The sequence below is a fragment of the Panthera tigris genome, chromosome B4 (genome assembly GCF_018350195.1).
Source record: "Panthera tigris isolate Pti1 chromosome B4, P.tigris_Pti1_mat1.1, whole genome shotgun sequence".
NCBI classification, from domain to species: domain Eukaryota; kingdom Metazoa; phylum Chordata; class Mammalia; order Carnivora; family Felidae; genus Panthera; species Panthera tigris.
In genome coordinates this window covers 4,950,397-4,969,221 of record NC_056666.1, presented here as the reverse complement: position 1 = coordinate 4,969,221, position 18,825 = coordinate 4,950,397, and the positions used below count along the sequence as shown (strand labels likewise).

The 18,825-nt window shown below is 39.5% G+C and overlaps 1 protein-coding gene across 1 annotated transcript in view; it reads right to left on the bottom strand.

The window, feature by feature from the left end:
- Nucleotides 1–17,558, bottom strand: part of TASOR2 (transcription activation suppressor family member 2) — a 69,330-nt gene extending 51,772 nt beyond the window's left edge. Inside the window, exons 1-4 of the mRNA XM_042990949.1 lie at nucleotides 17,477–17,558; nucleotides 7,140–7,273; nucleotides 997–1,142; nucleotides 624–719 (exon numbers count right to left, since the gene is read on the bottom strand). Of these exons, the coding sequence (XP_042846883.1) occupies nucleotides 624–719; nucleotides 997–1,142; nucleotides 7,140–7,273; nucleotides 17,477–17,481 (381 nt within the window). The 5' untranslated portion in view covers nucleotides 17,482–17,558. The remainder of the gene's footprint in view (nucleotides 1–623; nucleotides 720–996; nucleotides 1,143–7,139; nucleotides 7,274–17,476) is intronic.
- Between the last annotated feature and the right edge of the window lie 1,267 nt (nucleotides 17,559–18,825).

Sequence of the window (18,825 nt, the reverse complement as noted above, 5' to 3'; positions counted from 1 at the left end):
TCTACCTTTATTCTTCAATCACAATCAAAATACTGAATTATCTTAAGTTGAATTATAAATCTCTAGTGTTGTTAAATCTGTATCCAGGAAGCCATACACATCTTTGGAGGCACACCCTCCACATAGCAGTTTCCTTCTCCCAAAGTTTTGGTACAAACAATACAGAAGTTCAATCTTCAAAGACAGTCATGAAACAATTTCAAGTAACTTGACGGCTGAAAGTGTTCACCTTATCCCACCATGTAACTGAAACTTGAAAAAGCCTCCATAAGAAACAGAAAGTATCTATGTGAACCATGATCCAGAACGGTGAAATATCCATTCACCCCGTCAAAAGGCATTACCGATACTTAAGAAACCCGCATTCATGCAAATCTGACCTCGAGCTGACAGTGTATTGCAGATGAAACTAAAGCGGGCCTGTGAAAAGGTGTAGAAATCAAATCTCTTTCATAATCGGCCTTCACAATCATTTATACTGCCACCAAAATTACGTAACAAAAAAGGCTGGTGAACTGGTAATTTTACAAATCTTAGAGAACTGAAATACCAATATTTAACGATATCATTAATTTTGTACACAAATATCACAAAATTAATGTTCTATGACCTAACCCCCTTACCTGACTTTCAGTTTCAAACAGAAGAAATCCGTAAGTCTCTTTAAGTTCTTCCTGAGTATAATTACTTGCTTTTTTTTCGTGGTAAAAAGCTTTGTACTGTATAAAGAGAGAATAATTGAATGCTATAAACATTTATTTTGCCTTGCAAATTAACTTTTAAAAATGCATCATCTGAATTCCTCCTGTTAAAAAACTAATGAAATTATTTTTTCTATTCCCTAGAATACATTCTTATTACCTTCCAAGGATTTCTTATCTCATCTGAAAGTGACAGCTGAGAAGAACAAGGCTTATATACCAAAAATGATGGGTCTATTTCTTTAAAACTAAAATAAAACTAACACACAGACACAGTGTGTACCAAGCACCTCACCTCATTTAAGAAAATGTCATTTTTCACCAAAGTCACTTGACTGTACTGAAAACCATGCTCAGATGCAGAGTCCAAGTAAGAAGTATGAAGAATTGAAATTGCCCTCTGGAAGAGAGAGTCTGAACTCAAGGACACTGTCTCAAAAACTGTAAAACACAAACAAAAATAATGCAACTGTTTAAGATAACCAAAGGATGGGGTTTAAAGCGGCACACTAAATATCACTGAACACGTCATCTAGTCCCTGCCTGGACAACGCAGACATTGACAATGTGTTCTTGGCGACTGTACCTGTACTGTCTTAAAAGACCTCTCACGGGAAGAACATAATCTAAACGGAGGTGAGCAGGGCAGCTGGGTGGCTCAGTCGGTTGGGCGTCCAACTTCAGCCCACAGTTTGTGGGTTCAAGCCCCGCACCGGGCTCTGTGCTGACCCTGGAGCCTGCTTCAGATTCTGTGTCTCTTTCTCTGTCCCTCCCCAGCTCGAGCTCTATCTCTCTCAAAAATAAATAAACGCTGAAACAAGTTTTTAAAACAGAGGTGAGTTACTGAGGGTGAGTTACTTTCAATACAAGAGTAAAATAAACCCTGCCGGATCCCTCGGGCCTTCTGGTTTAAAGCTGTGCGCTGTAACCACCGCCGGGACAAGCACAGCAAACGTGATAGTGCCAAGGTGGTGGTCAGCAATCGCTTAGACCAAGGTTTCTCATCCTGAAGTCCTTTAAAACGTACGCCACATTTTGAGACACTTACCCTTCCCGTCTTCTCATCAAATCCCCAAGTGAGCCTGCTGGGTTCCTTTCAAGGGGCCTAATAGTGCACACTCCACAAACACATTAGAAAGCATTGTATCTTTGGGGGTTCCTCAGAGCCTAGACAAGTCTATTGAACTTGACTTCTTACGGGTTATATTATGAACTTACTTTTCTCCATGTCCCCAAAATGAAACTTTGTTACTTTTTAGAAAACCTACGCAGACACATGCTATCCCAGAGATTCTGCGCCGCCCCTCCTGTGACAGGCAGAGCTCCTAATCCAGAGTTGCTGACTTGGCCCGATAATCCTCTGGATTGAGCCTTCGTGACTTTTGATTTTACAAGTCCTTACTTTAGCCAAAAACTGGGCCTAGTGAGTTCTCATAACATTTAACTATTTGTTTACTCCCTTCTATTTCTATTCTCTTTAACAAGGTCAAGGTGGGGAGGTACAAACTAAGGACTAGAAGTTTTGCTCATATAGGATAAATAAACCATTACTACGGCTTCCTACTTCTGCCAGAACCTGCCGATTACATTAAAGTCCAAAACCTAAAGGAAAAACAGGAATTTTAGTTAAAAGTAACTAATAAGCAACGGTAAAAAAACTGAACTATTACAGAAATGGAAACAAACATTTCAGTCAAGTTAATTTGGACTCAACTGTCCTACCACTTCAACTACCTAAGTAACGCTTTAATAAACAAAAACGCTTTAATAAACAAAATGTCCCAGTATCCAAAGTGAAAGACTGTACGTAGCACGGAAGGAAAAGAGGATGAAACATTTAAGACTATTCTGAAATTCGTACATCTCATCCATGATCCAGATCAACTGTTTTACTTTTTCTCAGTTTCACTCTTTCCTTCGATAGCAGGGTACAAATGTTATAGCACATGGATATTCTTAAGAGGCTTGAATAGCAAAACACCAGGGGTAAGAATTAAAATGATGGCTTTAGCCATGTTACTCAAAGTGAGAAGCCTATGTCTTTGTAACTCTGTCTTACAAATAAAGTGCCCTGCTAGCTCGAATGCAAATCAGGATTCCTCTAAAACTTCTACTTGGGAAACTTTGTATTTCATATTTTTAAAAAGGCAAAATAATATTTAAAAATCTAAGTAAACTCTGAGGCTCAATGTTTGAGAAATAGGTTGCTTACAGTGAAAGAAATAAAACAGCTTTGGAAATGAACATTCTATGATTATCAACTCTTCAATTCCACAAGATGTTAATACGAAGACACAGGTTTTAAATTGCAGAAGTAACGAATATTACATATATCCACATTTTTGAGGGTCAATGCACAATAAACTAAAAACTGTGAAAAATAGTGCAATTTGAAAAATAAAAAAAGCCCATCCAACACAGTATTTCCAAAATACATGTGTCAGAGAACACTATTTGTCAGTGTGAGGAATACTGTTCTCAACAAAGCTATGAATAGAGACGATGGTTTAAAATAAACACTAGGAGGGGATGGACGCCTGGGTAGCACAGTCGGCTAAGTGTCTGACTCCACCTTGGCTCAGGTCACGATCTCACGGTTCATGAGCTTGAGCCCCTCATCGGGCTCTGTGCTGACAGTACAGAGCCTGCTTGGGGTTCTCTCTTTCCTTCTCTCTGTGCACCCCCTCCTCCCTTGTACTCTGTCTCTCTCAAAATAAATAAATAAACTTTAAAAAATGCTTAAAAAAATAAAATAAAATAAAATAAACAATAGGAAGTGACTGTGTGCTAATATATTTTTATACCTAAAACTATTTATGGTTAAAAATGTTTCCCCTTTAAGTCAGCATTTTCCAAACAGCAATATATTTACAAAATAATTTTACAGTTAGCAGAAGGAAAAGCACGTCCACACTATAACTGTTAGAAATCTACAGTAAATCTTGACTCTTTCATAATAAATGATCTCAATTATACTCAAGAAAGCACAAGTTTCATGCTCCATAGCTAAGGAGATAGATGAGCGTTTCATCAAGAAATTATTTGACATTACCTCTTCTTGAACAATGTACTCCCACTTAAGAGTCTCACTAGTGTACAAAATAGTATGAGCACTAAATGGATGGCCGCATTTTTGCTGAGCAATACACACGCTTCATTTAAACATTCAAGGTTATCAGAATATTAAGAGACTGAAGAGGGGGCTATCCTACAAAGAAACACTAAAACAACTTGAAAAATACCTGTCAGTAAAGTGGAAAGAGTGTCTCTTGGGACTTAAGTCACCAACAGAGAGCATGTGGGGAAAATTCAAGTTCAATCACAATGGCTCTAGACATTGAGTTAATATCCCTTCCTGTAGCACCTAGATCTGGGCACATTTCTAATAGGCGTGGATTCAGTCTCAAAAGTTAGGTCAAGCTTGGCACAAAAACAGACACTCAGATCCATGGAACAGAATAGAGAACCCAGAAATGGACCCACAAACATATGGCCAACTAATCTTTGACAAAGCAGGAAAGAGTATCCAATGGAATAAAGACGGTTGCTTCAGCAAGTGGTGCTGGGAAAACTGGACAGCAACATGCAGAAAAATGAACCTGGACCACTTTCTTACACCATACACAAAAATAAACTCAAAATGGACGAAAGACCTGAATGTAAGACAGGAAGCCATCGAAATCCTCAAGGAGAAAGCATGCAAAAACCTCTTTGACCTCGGCCGCAGCAACTTCCTACTCAACACGTCTCCAGAGGCAAGGGAAACAAAAGCAAAAATGAACTACTGGGATCTCATCAAAATAAAAAGCTGCTGCATGGTGAAGGAAACAATCGGCAGAACTGAAAGACAACCAATGGGATGGGAGACGAAATCTGCAGATGACTTATCAGATGATAAAGGGTTAGTATCTAAAATCTATAAAGAACTTACCAAACTCAACCCCCCAAAAACAATCCAGTGAAGAAATAGGCAAAAGACATGAATAGACACTTCTCCAAAGCAGACATCCAGATGGCTGACACATGAAAAAAATGCTCAACATCACTCATCATCAGGGAAATACAAATGAAAACCACAATGAAATACCACCTTACTCCAGTCAGAATGGCTCAGATTAACAACTCAGGCAATGACAGATGTTGGCTAGGAAGTGGAGAAAGGGGAACCCTGTTGTACTGTTGGTGGGAATGCAAACTGGTGCAGCCACTCTGGAAAAAAGTGTGGAGGTTCCTCAAAAAATTAAAGATAGATCTACCCTACAACCCAGCAATAGCACTACTAGGTATTTACCCAAGGGATACAGGTGTGCTGTTTCAAAGGGGCACATGCACCCCAATGTTTATAGCATCCATCGACAACAGTCAAAGTACGGAAAGAGCCCAAATGTCCAGTGACGAATGAATGAACAAAGAAGATGTGGTGTATCAGGACACCTGGGTGGCTCAGTCAGTTAAGCGTCCAACTTTGGCTCAGGTCATGATCTCATAGTTCATGGGGTCAAGCCTCGCATCAGGCTCTGTGCTGACAGCTCAGAGCCTGGAGCCTGCTTCAGATTCTGTGTCTCCCTCTCTCTGTTCCTCTCCTGCTCCTGTTCTGTCTCTCAAAATAATTAAAAACATTAAAAAAAAGAGATATGGTGTGTGTGTGTGTATACACATACATACATACAATGGAGTATTACTTGGCAATCAAAAAGAATGAAATCTTGCCATCTGCAACTATGTGGATGGAACTAGAGGGTATTATGGTAAGTGAAATTAGTCGGAGAAAGACAAGTATCATATGACTTCACTCATATGAGGACTTTAAGATACAAGACAGATGAACATAAGGGAAGGGAAGCAAAAATAATATAAAAACAAGGAGGGTGACAAAACCTAAGAGACTCTTAAATACAGAGAACCTAGGGTTGCTGGAAGGGTTGGGGGTGGGGGGGGATGAGCTAAATAGGGAAGGGGCATTAAGGAAGACACTTGTGGGGATGAGCACTGGGTGTTATACACAGGGGATGAATCACTGGAATGTACTCCTAAAATCATTATTGCACTAAATGCTAACTAACTTGGAAGTAAACTAAAAAAAAAAAAAAAAGTTAAGTCAAGCTTGACACAAGCTGGATTCTGCTCAAAGTACCCTGTATTTATCTCCCCCTTTCTCAAAAGCCATCAGAGATACTGAGTGTCTGCTTTTGGACACGTGTTTCTCTTTTTAACGTCTAATGAGAGGAATTAGAAAATTATAAACCAACCTCTGATGCTATGGCACAAGTATCTGTTTTCTATTCTATAAGCATCTATCTGGTCTGAAAGCAAATAATGAGATGAACTAATGCCAACAACTTCAGTGTCACAACAACTGTTAACACAAATCAGCCACCTCTACATCGCCCCCAAACTTTCATGACCACATGCCGTTTATAGGCAGGAGCACTCATCAAAGACAGAAACACTCAGAACCCAACACCACCTGCCACTAAAGGTCCTTATTAGTATTCCCTTTAGATGGACTGCAACCTATGTCTGGTAACACTATCGATGCATCCATCCTCCATCAATCTAAGCTGGCCCTTTGATAGGTGCTGAAGAAGAGCCCATTCCTTAACTATCGGATCCTAAAATGTATTACCTTTACTTTTCAGACATTAAGGGATTGCCAGTTTAAGATAAGTACAACTTTTTTAGAGCACAATTTGGCAGGACCTAACAATAACTTAAATGTGTATACCAGATAAGCATTCCACTTCCAGGAATGTACTCCTTAGACATACTAGCCTGAGTGCACAGGCTATATGTACAAGGGGTATTCCACGCACTTGTATCTATAATAGCAAAAACACAAGATAACCAACTAAATTGCCGTCAGTAAGGAAACACCGTACAACTACTGAATAAAAATCAAAATACATACATATATACTGACATATAAAAATATCTATTACATACTGAGTAAATAACATGTATTATACAATGTCATTTTGGTAAAAAAAAATACATTACAAATATGTGTTTGAAAATTTACAGAAAAAGATCTAGAAAGATGGGAAACCAAATTGTTAACAGTGTTTAAACCAATGGTTACTGAAGGAGAAGAGGATAAAGGGGGACTTTTACTTGTTACCTTATACATATTACAACTGAGGTTTTCTTACAAGCATGTATTACTTCTACCAAAATGAATCATAACTTCAAAGAAATACAAATAGAGAAATGTGACAATTTCCCTTGAACATATACCTTTTCCGATGCCATTTGAAAATTGAATCACGTTAATTTTGGATTAATGACTTTTTTGGGATTAATGAAATTTGTAGTTACTGGAAATTATAATTTTTAAAAAAAATCCTTTCATTTTACATGATTGAAATTACAATTTTTTAATTCTACCGTTTTCCTTTGGATTTGTTAGTAATAACTTATAGCATTTAGTTTAATACCCACTCTTTTCTGATATGAACCCTGGCTCGGTCTCCTCTAAGACAGAATGTAGCTGGGAGGGTGGTCTTAATTCATTGTCACCAAGTACACCCCCAGAATTCTTGCCATAGTCCTGTTCTCTGTTAGTGTCATAATTGCTAAAATGAGAAAAGAAAAAATGAAATCATAAAGCGAATAGTTCTATTCACAGCATATTTACATATAAACAAATGTTTACTGAGCATCTAATTTATGTTAGGTACAATTCTGTAATGTTTACCATCTTTGACAGGTCTCCAGAGCTAAGGGCTAAATTTGGTCTATAAGCAGAAACACACATAAGATGAAATGCCTTTCTTTTAATATTCTTTAAGTTCTGAAGAAAATTCTGTTCACAGAAAGAAGTTATGCTTATAGTAATCACATTGGCCTCACTTAAAAATCTTTTGAAATGAAGAGATTATAGAACTGCATGCATGTTCTACTGGTTGAAAGTAACAAAATCAAATAGAATACAGTTAAAGAAAATCTCTCCCCACCACTAAACATGATTCATCCATTCTTCAGATACAACTATTAGTGGTGCCTATTACATATATACGAGAAACTGTCTCTACAATGAAAGCTTAGACTAGAAAAGGAAGATGAACCTGTACAGAAACCAGTACTATAAATACGTGGGAGAATCTAGAACACAATGTAGTGGGTGCATCATAGGGATTCCATTAAGATGGGATATATCAAGACGTTTCAGAAGGATCGATAACTTGAAGTCTGAGTAGGTGCTCAAATAATAAAGCCGAAAGAAGGGCTAGCCCGTATATTTTCTGGCAACAGAAACAGTATGAGCAGAGAGAGAGAAACATATGTAAAAGGAACTGTGGGTAGTTTATTTGAAGAATTCAATGTACTTTAAAAAAAATTACTATATTTTTAGTTTTATAATAGTACACCCTTTTTCAAAAAGGATCTGAGGCACAATTGTGTGGATGTTATCAAGATTTTTCAGAAGAAGTTGTAATACTGACGATATTCATTCATTAAGCAAATAGGTTATTTATGTCAAGAGGGGAGAACTAAATTGGGAATCAGGAGACCAGGAGGGTAGGCCTACCATTAACTTGTTTTAAGACGTTAGTATTGTAACACTGTTGACACTTGCCTTCCCAAATATCATGCCCTGTTTTCTTTCCTTCCCCCAAACTACAATTTTGTTTAGGTATTAGGTGATTCCATGCTTTAGGCGGGAGGGGGAGGGAGGGAGGGAGGGAGGGACAGAGAGAGAGAGAGAGAGAGAATATGAGTGTGTGTGTGTGTGTGTGTGTGTGTGTGTGTGTGTGTGATATATAGAGAGAGGGAATTTACACTCATTATGGTATCTGGCCAATGAGATGTGAATGGACATCAGTAGAGAGAATTTTGAAGGAAAAAACACATTCTCCCCATCTCCATCTTCTAGCCTTAGGGCGTCGTTTTAAGATGTGTTTGCTGCCCGGAATTCCTTGCAACCAAGATGAGATTGATCAGCCGGCACATTAAGAGTGAAACAAAACAGAATCTCAATCACTGAAGAAGTCCTTGAAATGCTGAACAAATTCACTTGGAGCTGCCCTGCCTCTCAATCTTTTGAGATGTGAAATAATAAATGTTCCTTTATTGTTTAAACCACTCTCGTTGGCAACTGAAAACACACTATGAACTTGGTTAAATCGTTTAAGGTCTCATTTACTTGGAATTATCTTTTAAAAAAGTTTTTTTTTTAATGTTTATTTATTTTTGAGAGAGAGAGAGAGTGCCAGGTGGAGGAGGGGCAGAGAGAGAGGGAGACACAGAATCGGAAGCAGGCTCCAGGCTCCGAGCTGTCAGCACAGAGCCCGACGCGGGGCTCGAACTCCCGAACTGTGAGATCAGGACCTGAGCCTAAGATGGACGCTTAACTGACTGAGCCACCCAGACTCCCTGAAATTATGTTTCTAAAGCTCCTTTCCATCCTAACACTGTGACTTTACCAACTGCCTTCCTGAAGCCCTGTTATGTATGAGGCATTGCGCACTGCACTAGATAATTTATCAAATTCCTCTTTTATTTGTCACCATGCATGGAGACATTTATCCTAGTATTTATTAGCAAGAAATCACAAAAGCTAATATAACTTGAAACCTAAAATATAAGGGTATTTAAAGCCTTTGATTCCCACCTACTCGGTAAGTCTTATCTCCCTCCCACACACAAGGGAAAAAGACCCTTGATTCAGATCACTCCTAATGTAATTTCCCTTATTAGTTATATACCAAGTCTGATTTTCACACACCCCCACCACTTCGTTTTCCTCACATTGAAAGCCCCCAAATCTAGCTTCTCTGATGACTTAAAAATTTTCCACCCGGCTAGAATCATTCTTCACAAGCGTTCCACGGATATTTACCATGGTCCTGCTCTATGTACAGGTCTGGGCTGGAGCTAGGGAACACGGGAACAAACGGGAGACTGTGTGTCTTGTCTACCTGCGAGAGTGGTCTCTAACATTTAGGTCATAATTTCAGAACTGTCTGTGAAAGTTCTGTTCAGAACAAGCTCCTCTTCCATGGAACAAGTAATGAAGGGCACACATTTTGTCATCAGAAGGACTTGGCAAGACAAGATTTTGAAGCTAGGTCTTTCTACCTTTGTGACTCTGAGAAAGCTGCTTAACCTTTCTTCCCCTTCTTTTTAAAAATAAATGTCATCAAGGCACATACACTAAATAAAAAGCCGCATACCAGTAGTCTTATCAATCACTGCCCCTACCCTCCCAGGGAGCCCTGATTTCCATTCTCCTTAAGCAATCACTTTCAACTTTAGCTCTATCTTCTGGTAGAACTCCATGTTTCTAAATACAATAGCTGTATAAACTCATATCACTAATTTTGCTACATCATTATTCAATGTTTCAATAAGTTGTATGCATTAATCATAGCTGGGCCACACTGGGTAGTCAATTTCCTTTTTTACATGATGTTTCATTTTTCTGAATTTAAGATGGTCTCTGCTTAAAATTCTCCCAGAGAACCCAAATCTCCAAACAGATAGATACATCAAGTGTTTGGAGATGCCGTTTGTGCAGCATTGTGTCCTCCGGCTTCAGTCTGGACCTGTGCTCCCCGGTGAAGGACCTGCGCTTCCTGGTGAAAGACCTGTGCTTCCCGGTGAAGGACCTGTGCTCTCCAGTGAACCAAAGAGCTTTGCACCCTTGGTGGGGGATGCTGAGATACAGCACTGATGTATAAATGTTCAGCACGATCCCAGTTGGCAGAAACCGATGACCTGACTCTAAAACTTACATTCAAAGGATACAGAACAGCCAAAACAATTTTAGAAAAAATGGCAAATGTGAAGGATTCACCACCTGATCTCAAGAATCACCACAAAGCTAACGCAGTCACAACTGTGGTGTTTTAACGATAATACATACAGATCAGTGGGACAGCATGAGAGCTCAGAAACTGTCAGAAGGCTGCCAATATAACCCAAGAGGAAAAGAACAACTTGAAAAAAGATGATGCTATAATCACCAAATCAGAAAAAACAAACAAACATGAACCTCAACCCCTACCTCAAACCATAAAATTCAAATGGAAATGAATGACAGACATAAACGTAACCGCTAATGCTATGAAGTTCCTAGAAAAAGATCAAAAGAGAAAATTCTGACCAGGGGGCAGGTTAAGATTGCTTAGGGCATAAAAATCAGTTCCCATAAAAGAAAAACTGATACACCGGACTTCATGAAAATCATAAAATCTTCTGAGCTTCAAAAGACATCATTAAGAAATTAAAGTATTTGTGAAGGATGTGTATCCAGAATATACAAAGAAGTCTTTTTTTTTTTAATATTTATTTATTTTTGAGAGAGAGAGAGAGAGAGAGACAGAGCGTGAGGGGGAGAAGGACAGAGAGAGGGGGAAACACAGATTCCGAAGCAGACTCCAGGCTCTGAGCACAGAGCCCAATGTGGGGCTTGAACTCATGAACCGTGAGATCATGATCTGAGCCAAAGTCGGAGGCCTAACTGACTGAGCCACCTAGGCGGCCCCAGAGTATACAAAGGACTCTTAAACACACTTCGCAAACAACATACTAACAGCAAGTACGTAGTACGTGGGAAAATGGTCAACATTATTAGTTATCAGGGAGGTGCCACTTGCTCACCAGAATGACTAAAATTAGAAAGACTGAGAATACTAAGTGTTAGCAAGGATGAGGAACCTCTGGAACTCTCATACATTCCTGGTAGGAATAGAAACCTATATAGCCAATTGGAAAAATGTTTCGCCAGTTTCTTACAAAGTTAAATATGTACTTACTTTATGGCCCAGCAATTTTATTCCTACATATTTACCCAAGAAAAATGAAACATTATGTCCATAAAAAAAATGTGTACAGGAACTTTCGGGGCACATAAGCTAAAACTGGAAACAATCTAAATGTTCATGATAGGTGTTTGGATAAACTATGGTCTTTTCATACAATATACTATTCTACTCAGGGATTTTAAAAAAAACCTGCTGATACATGCATGAATCTCAAAAACATTAAACTGGACAAAAGAAATCAGACATAAAAAGTACACACTGTAGGATCCATACATATATGAAGTTCTAGAATTGGTAAAACTAATCTGTAGTGATAATCGTATCAGTGGTTGTTGCGGGTGGAGGGCAGGAATAGAAAAACTGACTGCAAGTGAAGCAGGCATGAAGGAACTTTCTGGGGTGATATAAATATCCTATATTTTTATGGGTGTGTTGCTCACAGGGTGCACACATTTACCAAAATTCACTGAACTATATACTTAAAATGTGTTTAGCACCAAATATGGATATGCGATAGCATATAACATCTGACCCAAATCCAGTAAAATTACTGGATTTTATGTGACCATAAAAAAATTAATCTCAAGAGCCCCATGCTTAAAAAAAAAAACCAAACCAAGAACTACTTAAAAATGACATAAGTTAAATTATAATGAAATTTAAAATGTTTGAACTGAATGACAATGAAAACACCTATCTGAACTTAGGCACATGCAAAATATCTACAAGAAAAAACTACAAGAAAACCATTAATTTTAAACGCACATGTTAAAGAAAAACATTTGAAAATCAGTGAACTGAAGAGTCAATTCAAGAACTTAGAAAACAGAGAAGTGGTAAATTCAAAGAAAATAAGCAAAGGAAGTAAGTAATAAAGATTAGAAGCTAATTGAATAGAAGAACAAAGAACCACAGAGCAGGAACATATGTGGTACATATCCCCCCATCTGAGCCTTTTCTCACATATTTGTATCAGTTAACTACTGCTTAGTAACAAGCCATCTCAAAATTCAGTAGCTTACAACCACAATCATTTACTACTGCTCACATTTCTACAATGTGGGCTGAAGTAGGCTTAGTCCAGCGGGCATAGCTCCAATCCATATCTCTCTCATCTTCCTTCAGCCAGTGAACTAGCAGAGGCATGTTTTTCTCATGGAAATGGCAGAGGTGCAGAGAACAAATGTAGAACACCAAGTCCTCTTAAGGTTTATCAGGCCTGAAACTAACATACTGTCATTTCTACCTGATATTATTGCCCACACCAAGTCATATAGCCAAACTCAAAGTCAGCGGGGAGGAAGAGATATCCTGTCCCTTTAGTGGGAAGAAATGCAGAGTCAGGGCAGGAACGCAAAGAGGAGGAGAGCCCTGGGCTTCGTAATACAATTGATAGTGATGATGGTTGTACATCCTTGTGAATATACTAAAAACTAATTAAAAACCAATGTAATAAAATACTACATTAAAAAAATAAGAAAGAAATGCAATCTAGCACAGTATCACTGTAAGGATGTTGTGCATATTCTTGCTTTTCATATTTGAACAAGATGAATTATCCTGAACCAGCAGAATGCTCAGGATGTAGGCAGGGGTGAGAGCAGTTTTCTGTTTTCTTAATTTAGGAGTTCCCCCTTCTTCGTTCCTGCATCCAAGGATTTTTGAAAAAATAATACGGTTCCTTTGTTGTCAACCTGCAAGTGTACTGTAGATCAGGAGGGTGTGTGTACTTCCAGCTCTGTTTTCCTCTTCAAGATCACTAAGAAGACACATCCCTTGCTTTCCAAGGTTATATACTCACTTCTAGGGAGTATTTTGCTAGCTCATTTTAAGATCTCTGGGCCACTCAGGTACTTTCCAATTCCTCTCTGCATTCCTTAACGGACACCATACGGCTGTTCAGTCTCAGCCTGGTAGGCAACGATTCTTTTAGGATGGGACTGCTGCCAGGACTGGATGGCTGCTGGAAATTTCTGAGCTATGCCCCCTCTGCACAACTCTGCCTTTTCTCATAGAACTGCTGGGGCTTCCGAACAGTACTTATGTATATATTCAAGTTTACTGGGTTTCTTTTTCTCCTTCACTTGTTCAAAATGTAGTCTGAGAACTGCCCCCTGCCTCCCATTCTTTATGGAAGTAGAATGATTAAAAACTAATCTGGCCTTATTCCTTTTGGAACTATACGTTCAGTCTGATGATTTGGTTTCATTCTGTTTTGTTCTTCAGGGAATCAGACAGAAGACCCATTCAACCCACAAACTCACATCTTCCAGTTCTGGGACTAGATGGTGGTTTCCTCCCACTGTGTAAGACAAAAGACCTCCTTGACTGGTGCTCTATCTTTCTTATCTTCACACTCTTATTTTCTAATGCTTGTGGCCCTTTTATTTTGGGGGGAGAGTTCTTCAGCTTTATTATCCAATCCTTATATATTTTTTTCTGCTCTTACAGAGCCCTTTTCTGTTTTCTAAATAATTTAAAAAAAAATAGAACCTCCTCTTTCATGGATGTTGTATCATTTCTAAAGATGCTATAGTTTTATTTGGTTGAAGTTTCTTCTGTTAACTGCAGTAAATTTATTTCTACCAAGCTCCTTTTATTTCCTACTTGTTTATCCCTGTTTGATTTCTTTCATGTTAGACACTTGCACCCAGTGGCTGGGGATCCTCTGCTGTCCATTTATGTTTACACGTGAGGCACTTAAGGCTGCCTGAAAGTCTGGTGCATCAACAGTGCTTCTTGACCAGCAGCCCTTACTCTTTCACATGATCTGATGGTGATGCAGCTGTTGAATCGGGCAAACTCCCAAAGCCCGTGTCTGTTAAATATTTTGCCATGGTTTGGTAAGTTTCCCCAGAAAAGATTCCTTTAATACCTTGTTTAGAGGGAGCATAAGCTTGACTATTAGTTCTGAGAATCACACAGGAAGACAGTTCTGGTTTCACGCTTCAGTACGCTTTCACTTAATCTTCATGTTCATTTTGGTGCTCTGCCCCTACCTCTGCTGTCTGGCATGCCCAGTGAACGTCTCCTGAGTGTCAACCTTCAGTCCTCCGTCTGGGTAGAGGGGAGGTAGACAGTTGTCTGGGTGCAGACAGCAGGGAAGGGAATCCAGAGCGTGAAAACTACAAAAATCATCACTCGGACCTTCTATTTCCACTCCACCCTTTATTCCCACCTTGATAAGTACCCGGTACTTCTAACTCCCGAGCTGCTGCCAGACTGCCTGGTGGGACTACACCTGCCCCTTGATGGCTTCCGGGTCTTCAGCCTTCAGCATCCTCTAATCCACAAAGTCACTTATCACCTGACCATCTTCTTTCTAGTTTCCCAAAGCTGACTGCACCTGGCATCTACTTTCCCATTCTCTTTTTGTGGATTTACAACTTTATTGTTTTACTGTAACCTCAGTGGGATTTCCAGAGGGTGTATACAATTGGACATGTTACACTACAAGTGTCTACTTAATATAAGTCTTAATTTCTTCAATTAAAACATGTGGACTATATCCTCTAACTCTGGTAGTTACTATTGCCAGTGGTTGTTACTTTAACTTTTATCATTATGAAGACTTCACGTACTTAATGTATTGGCCGCAGACCTAAGTATATATCAAACAGCCAATAAATATTTCACTTAAAAAGAATTACCTTTTAGTGCATATATACTCAATAAGCAGGTCTTCATATCACAAAAAGTACAATCTCAAGTAGATCTTCAATGATATCTCTCGCACAGCACTCTGTTCCTTCCTTTCAGAGTACTTGTTATGATTCACAATTACATATTCATAGTTACTTCAGTAATGTCTACTTCCCCAATGAATCAAGCCCTATGAGGGCAGAAACCATTTCTGTTTTGCTTACTCAGCATCCAACCCAATGCCTGGCATACAGTAAATATGTAACTGGTAACTAAATAAAAGAGTACATAATATTTAGACTATTTAATCTGTCCCAAAACTCAGTAAAAGGAATCAAGTTTCCCATCTTGAAAGCAGTCAAATGCTAGTACCAAAGTCTGACAAAGAAAACATAAAAAAAGAAATTAAAGATTTACCTCTCTTATGAATACAGATAACTAAAATCTTAAAACATATGCACTGGCAAAAAGAATCCATCGGGATGTGAAAATGGTAACAGGTATCAATCCAGATTCGTTATAGGATTGTTAAAAATTGGTTCCATAAATAGGAAATCCAAACATTTAACTAACAACAAAGATAGGTGGAAGTAAGACAACCACAGAGAGGCTGCTGGGTGGTGGGGTGACGCACAAGAGAAACCAAATGGCAGACTGTCAAAACGAAGTTACCTTCTACCTGTTTATATTACGATGCCTTATAATGTGCAAATTTTTGTTGAAGAGGGTTTTTTAAATTTATGGATTATCTGTCACACTTAATCTAAAAAACAAGCTAAGATGCTCCCAAATAGAAGATTTATTTAATAACACAGAAAAATGTCCTACCATAAACTGTTTAGGGGAAAGAAAAGCAAATTACAAAAGAGAAGCATATGTACCCATACATCTTTAAGAACACACACCACAGTTTAAACAACGGTCATCTTCTGCATAACACTTAACAACATCCACTATCTTTCTTGTTTATTTGGTTATCCTCTCAGCACTAGTTTATTCATTTCATGAGTACAGGGAATCTGTCCTTTTCCAAGCTGTATCCCCAGTGCCTAGATCAGTGCCTGGTACACAATAAGGTTTCAATAAACATTTATGTAATGAATCAATTCATTTTCCAGATCATTTTTCTACTCACCTTGACCCACCTTCCCTTGACTTACCACTGAGTTCCAGCTATACTGATCTTTCTGATTCAGGCTCTTTCCTCTTTTCAGACCTTTGCATATGCCGTTATTTCTGACTAAAACGTTCTTTCTCCTGTTCCGTCCATGGCTTAGTTCCTGTTCTTCCTTTAGTGAAATCTACAAGTTTTTCCCTCAGAGAAACCTTGTTTTCTTTAAAGCACTAGTGTTTTCTTTAAAGCACTCATTACAACATGCAATTATTTTATCAATTTCCTTTTTGGGGGCTCATCTCTCCCACCAGACTGTAAGATCTATGCAGGCAGATACTCTGTCTTGTTCACCAGAGTCCCCCAGTGTCCAGCAGAGCTCACAGCACCACGGGAGGTACTCAATACCAAGTTATCTTTAGGTGGGTAAAGTATAGGTAATTTTTGTTTTTGTTTTTTTGTAACTTTTTGTATTATCCAAAAGTTGACATAAGCATAAATACAATCTGGGGGAAATAAAGCAATTTTCACTTTGTAAAAAAAAAAAAAAAAAAAAAGAGATCTCCTACAGCCCTAAGTGGAAGCAAGCTAGTTTTTTAAATATGAAGACAAAGTAAAGAAAACAAGTGGAAATAACAGTTGCCATAAGGCAAAACAATGGAGCCCCATAAACAAAGTGTTCTGTTAAGAAAAAGAAAATACTATGGAATGAGAAAGGTAGGATTTTCACAAAATTTTTAAAAGATATAAAAAAGTTTGCCAGACACAAAAGTTTAAATGTTTTCTCATGCCCAGATAATCATACACAGAAGGAATAAAAAAGCAAATGTGAATGAAGCACAAAACACCCGTATCACTGTTTTACATTTCAGAAGATGACCTAAAACACGGACCGTCTGCACACACGGGAGAGTTGTAAGAAGCAATCCTGCTCTCTAGAAGTTTCCGCAAGGGCTTCCTCACCACCATACTTACAGAATCCAGGGAGGACTGGGGAGCAAGGACCTCGGGAAGCCTTTACGGACCTTCCAACCTGTTCCTGAAGCCCCTCCCCCTTCCAACCTGTTCCTGAAGCCCCTCCCCCACCCCCCCAAAGCCTCATTCCCTAAAGTCCCCCTAAAGGTTAGACACCTAGTCTGTCCCTTCTTCCAGTCTCGCTGGCGCCCGGCGCTGGGGAAGGCAGCTGGCCGGCCAGCTGGGGCGCCCCGGCAGCAGTGGGGGGCCGGGCCCGCGCTAGGGGCCGGCCCCTCCCTCACCTCATGGTACCTGGGGCAGGGGGCTGTGCCCCTGCCCCGCCGGCCCGGTCGGCCCCCTCCCGCCAGCAGAGGCCAGTGCGGCAGCCAGGGCGGCGCGGGGCTGCTCCTTTCAAAAGTCAACGAGGACCGCCGACCGCGAGCCGGCGCACGGCGTAGGCGCAGGGCCCAGACCCCCAGGTGCAGACCCCGGCAAGGGGGTCGTGGGAGCTGCAATCGGGTTCCAGGGCTGGCGGATCAAGCGGAGAGCCCCTGGACCTTCCTCCTTCTCTGAGGTCTCCCAATACCCCTAGGTGTCCATTGGTATTTTACAGTGACTGCTCTAAGCTTCCGTTTCTTCAAGGGTCTTGCCCACGGGCTCTCAGTCGTGATGAGGGATGGCAAACCTCAGATCTAAGCTGAAATCCAGGCCTTTTCTCTACAGCGATCCCCAATTATTCCGAATCAGTGCCCCTATAAAGCTTTCCCAGTCGTCTATATAAATCCACCAGTTACAGTTTCATGGGGCTTTCTTGTAGAATTTACAAAAATAGGTCTATAGAACATGATTTTGAGTACTCCACATACTCCGGGAGATGCTGATATCAAGCACCTGTGGTCAGGATGCTGATATCAAGCACCTGTGGTCAGGATGGGGGTCCTCTCTCTCTCTCTCTCTCTCTCTCTCTCTCTCTCACACACACACACACACACACACACACAGCCCCGCAGCCCTAACAAAATCTACCAAAAATAAAACTGAGGGAGAGGGCATGAAGTATTTGGCCTGACCTAAGGACATCTTTGCTTTCGACTCATGTTTTAACAAAGTTAGAGAAGACATCCACATGCATTTCCCAAACCATATCCGCATTTGCTAGAGGAAAATCTAATCAGGAGATCCTAGAGAATCATTACCACTATTGTGTTGTACATATAGAAAACATTCAGGAAAATCTGAACTCACAAAGCAAATTGCTTAAATCATAATGAATCACGTCGATTAATTATGTAGTATTTAAAATAACAAACTCGCTTTGGGTATTTAGTATATCCAGTGGAAGAGAAATTTTTTTTTAAAAAAACATTTTTGGAAGATTATATCCATTGTGTGAAATGAGATCTACCCACGCATTATGACATTTTCATTTAACTTTCATTTACTTTTGGATTTAACATTCAATTTTTAAAGACGGGTTTAACATCCTCAGAATCCACTCTGACAGTAAAAAGTGTTTTTGTATATCAAGCAGATGCCTATAATCTTGTATCTACCAAATTTTGTTTTCTCTCTTGCCATGCTGTATAGATTCTTTGGACACTATACTTTCCACGTTCAAGATTATGCACCTTTTACTGGAACCATTTCGAAG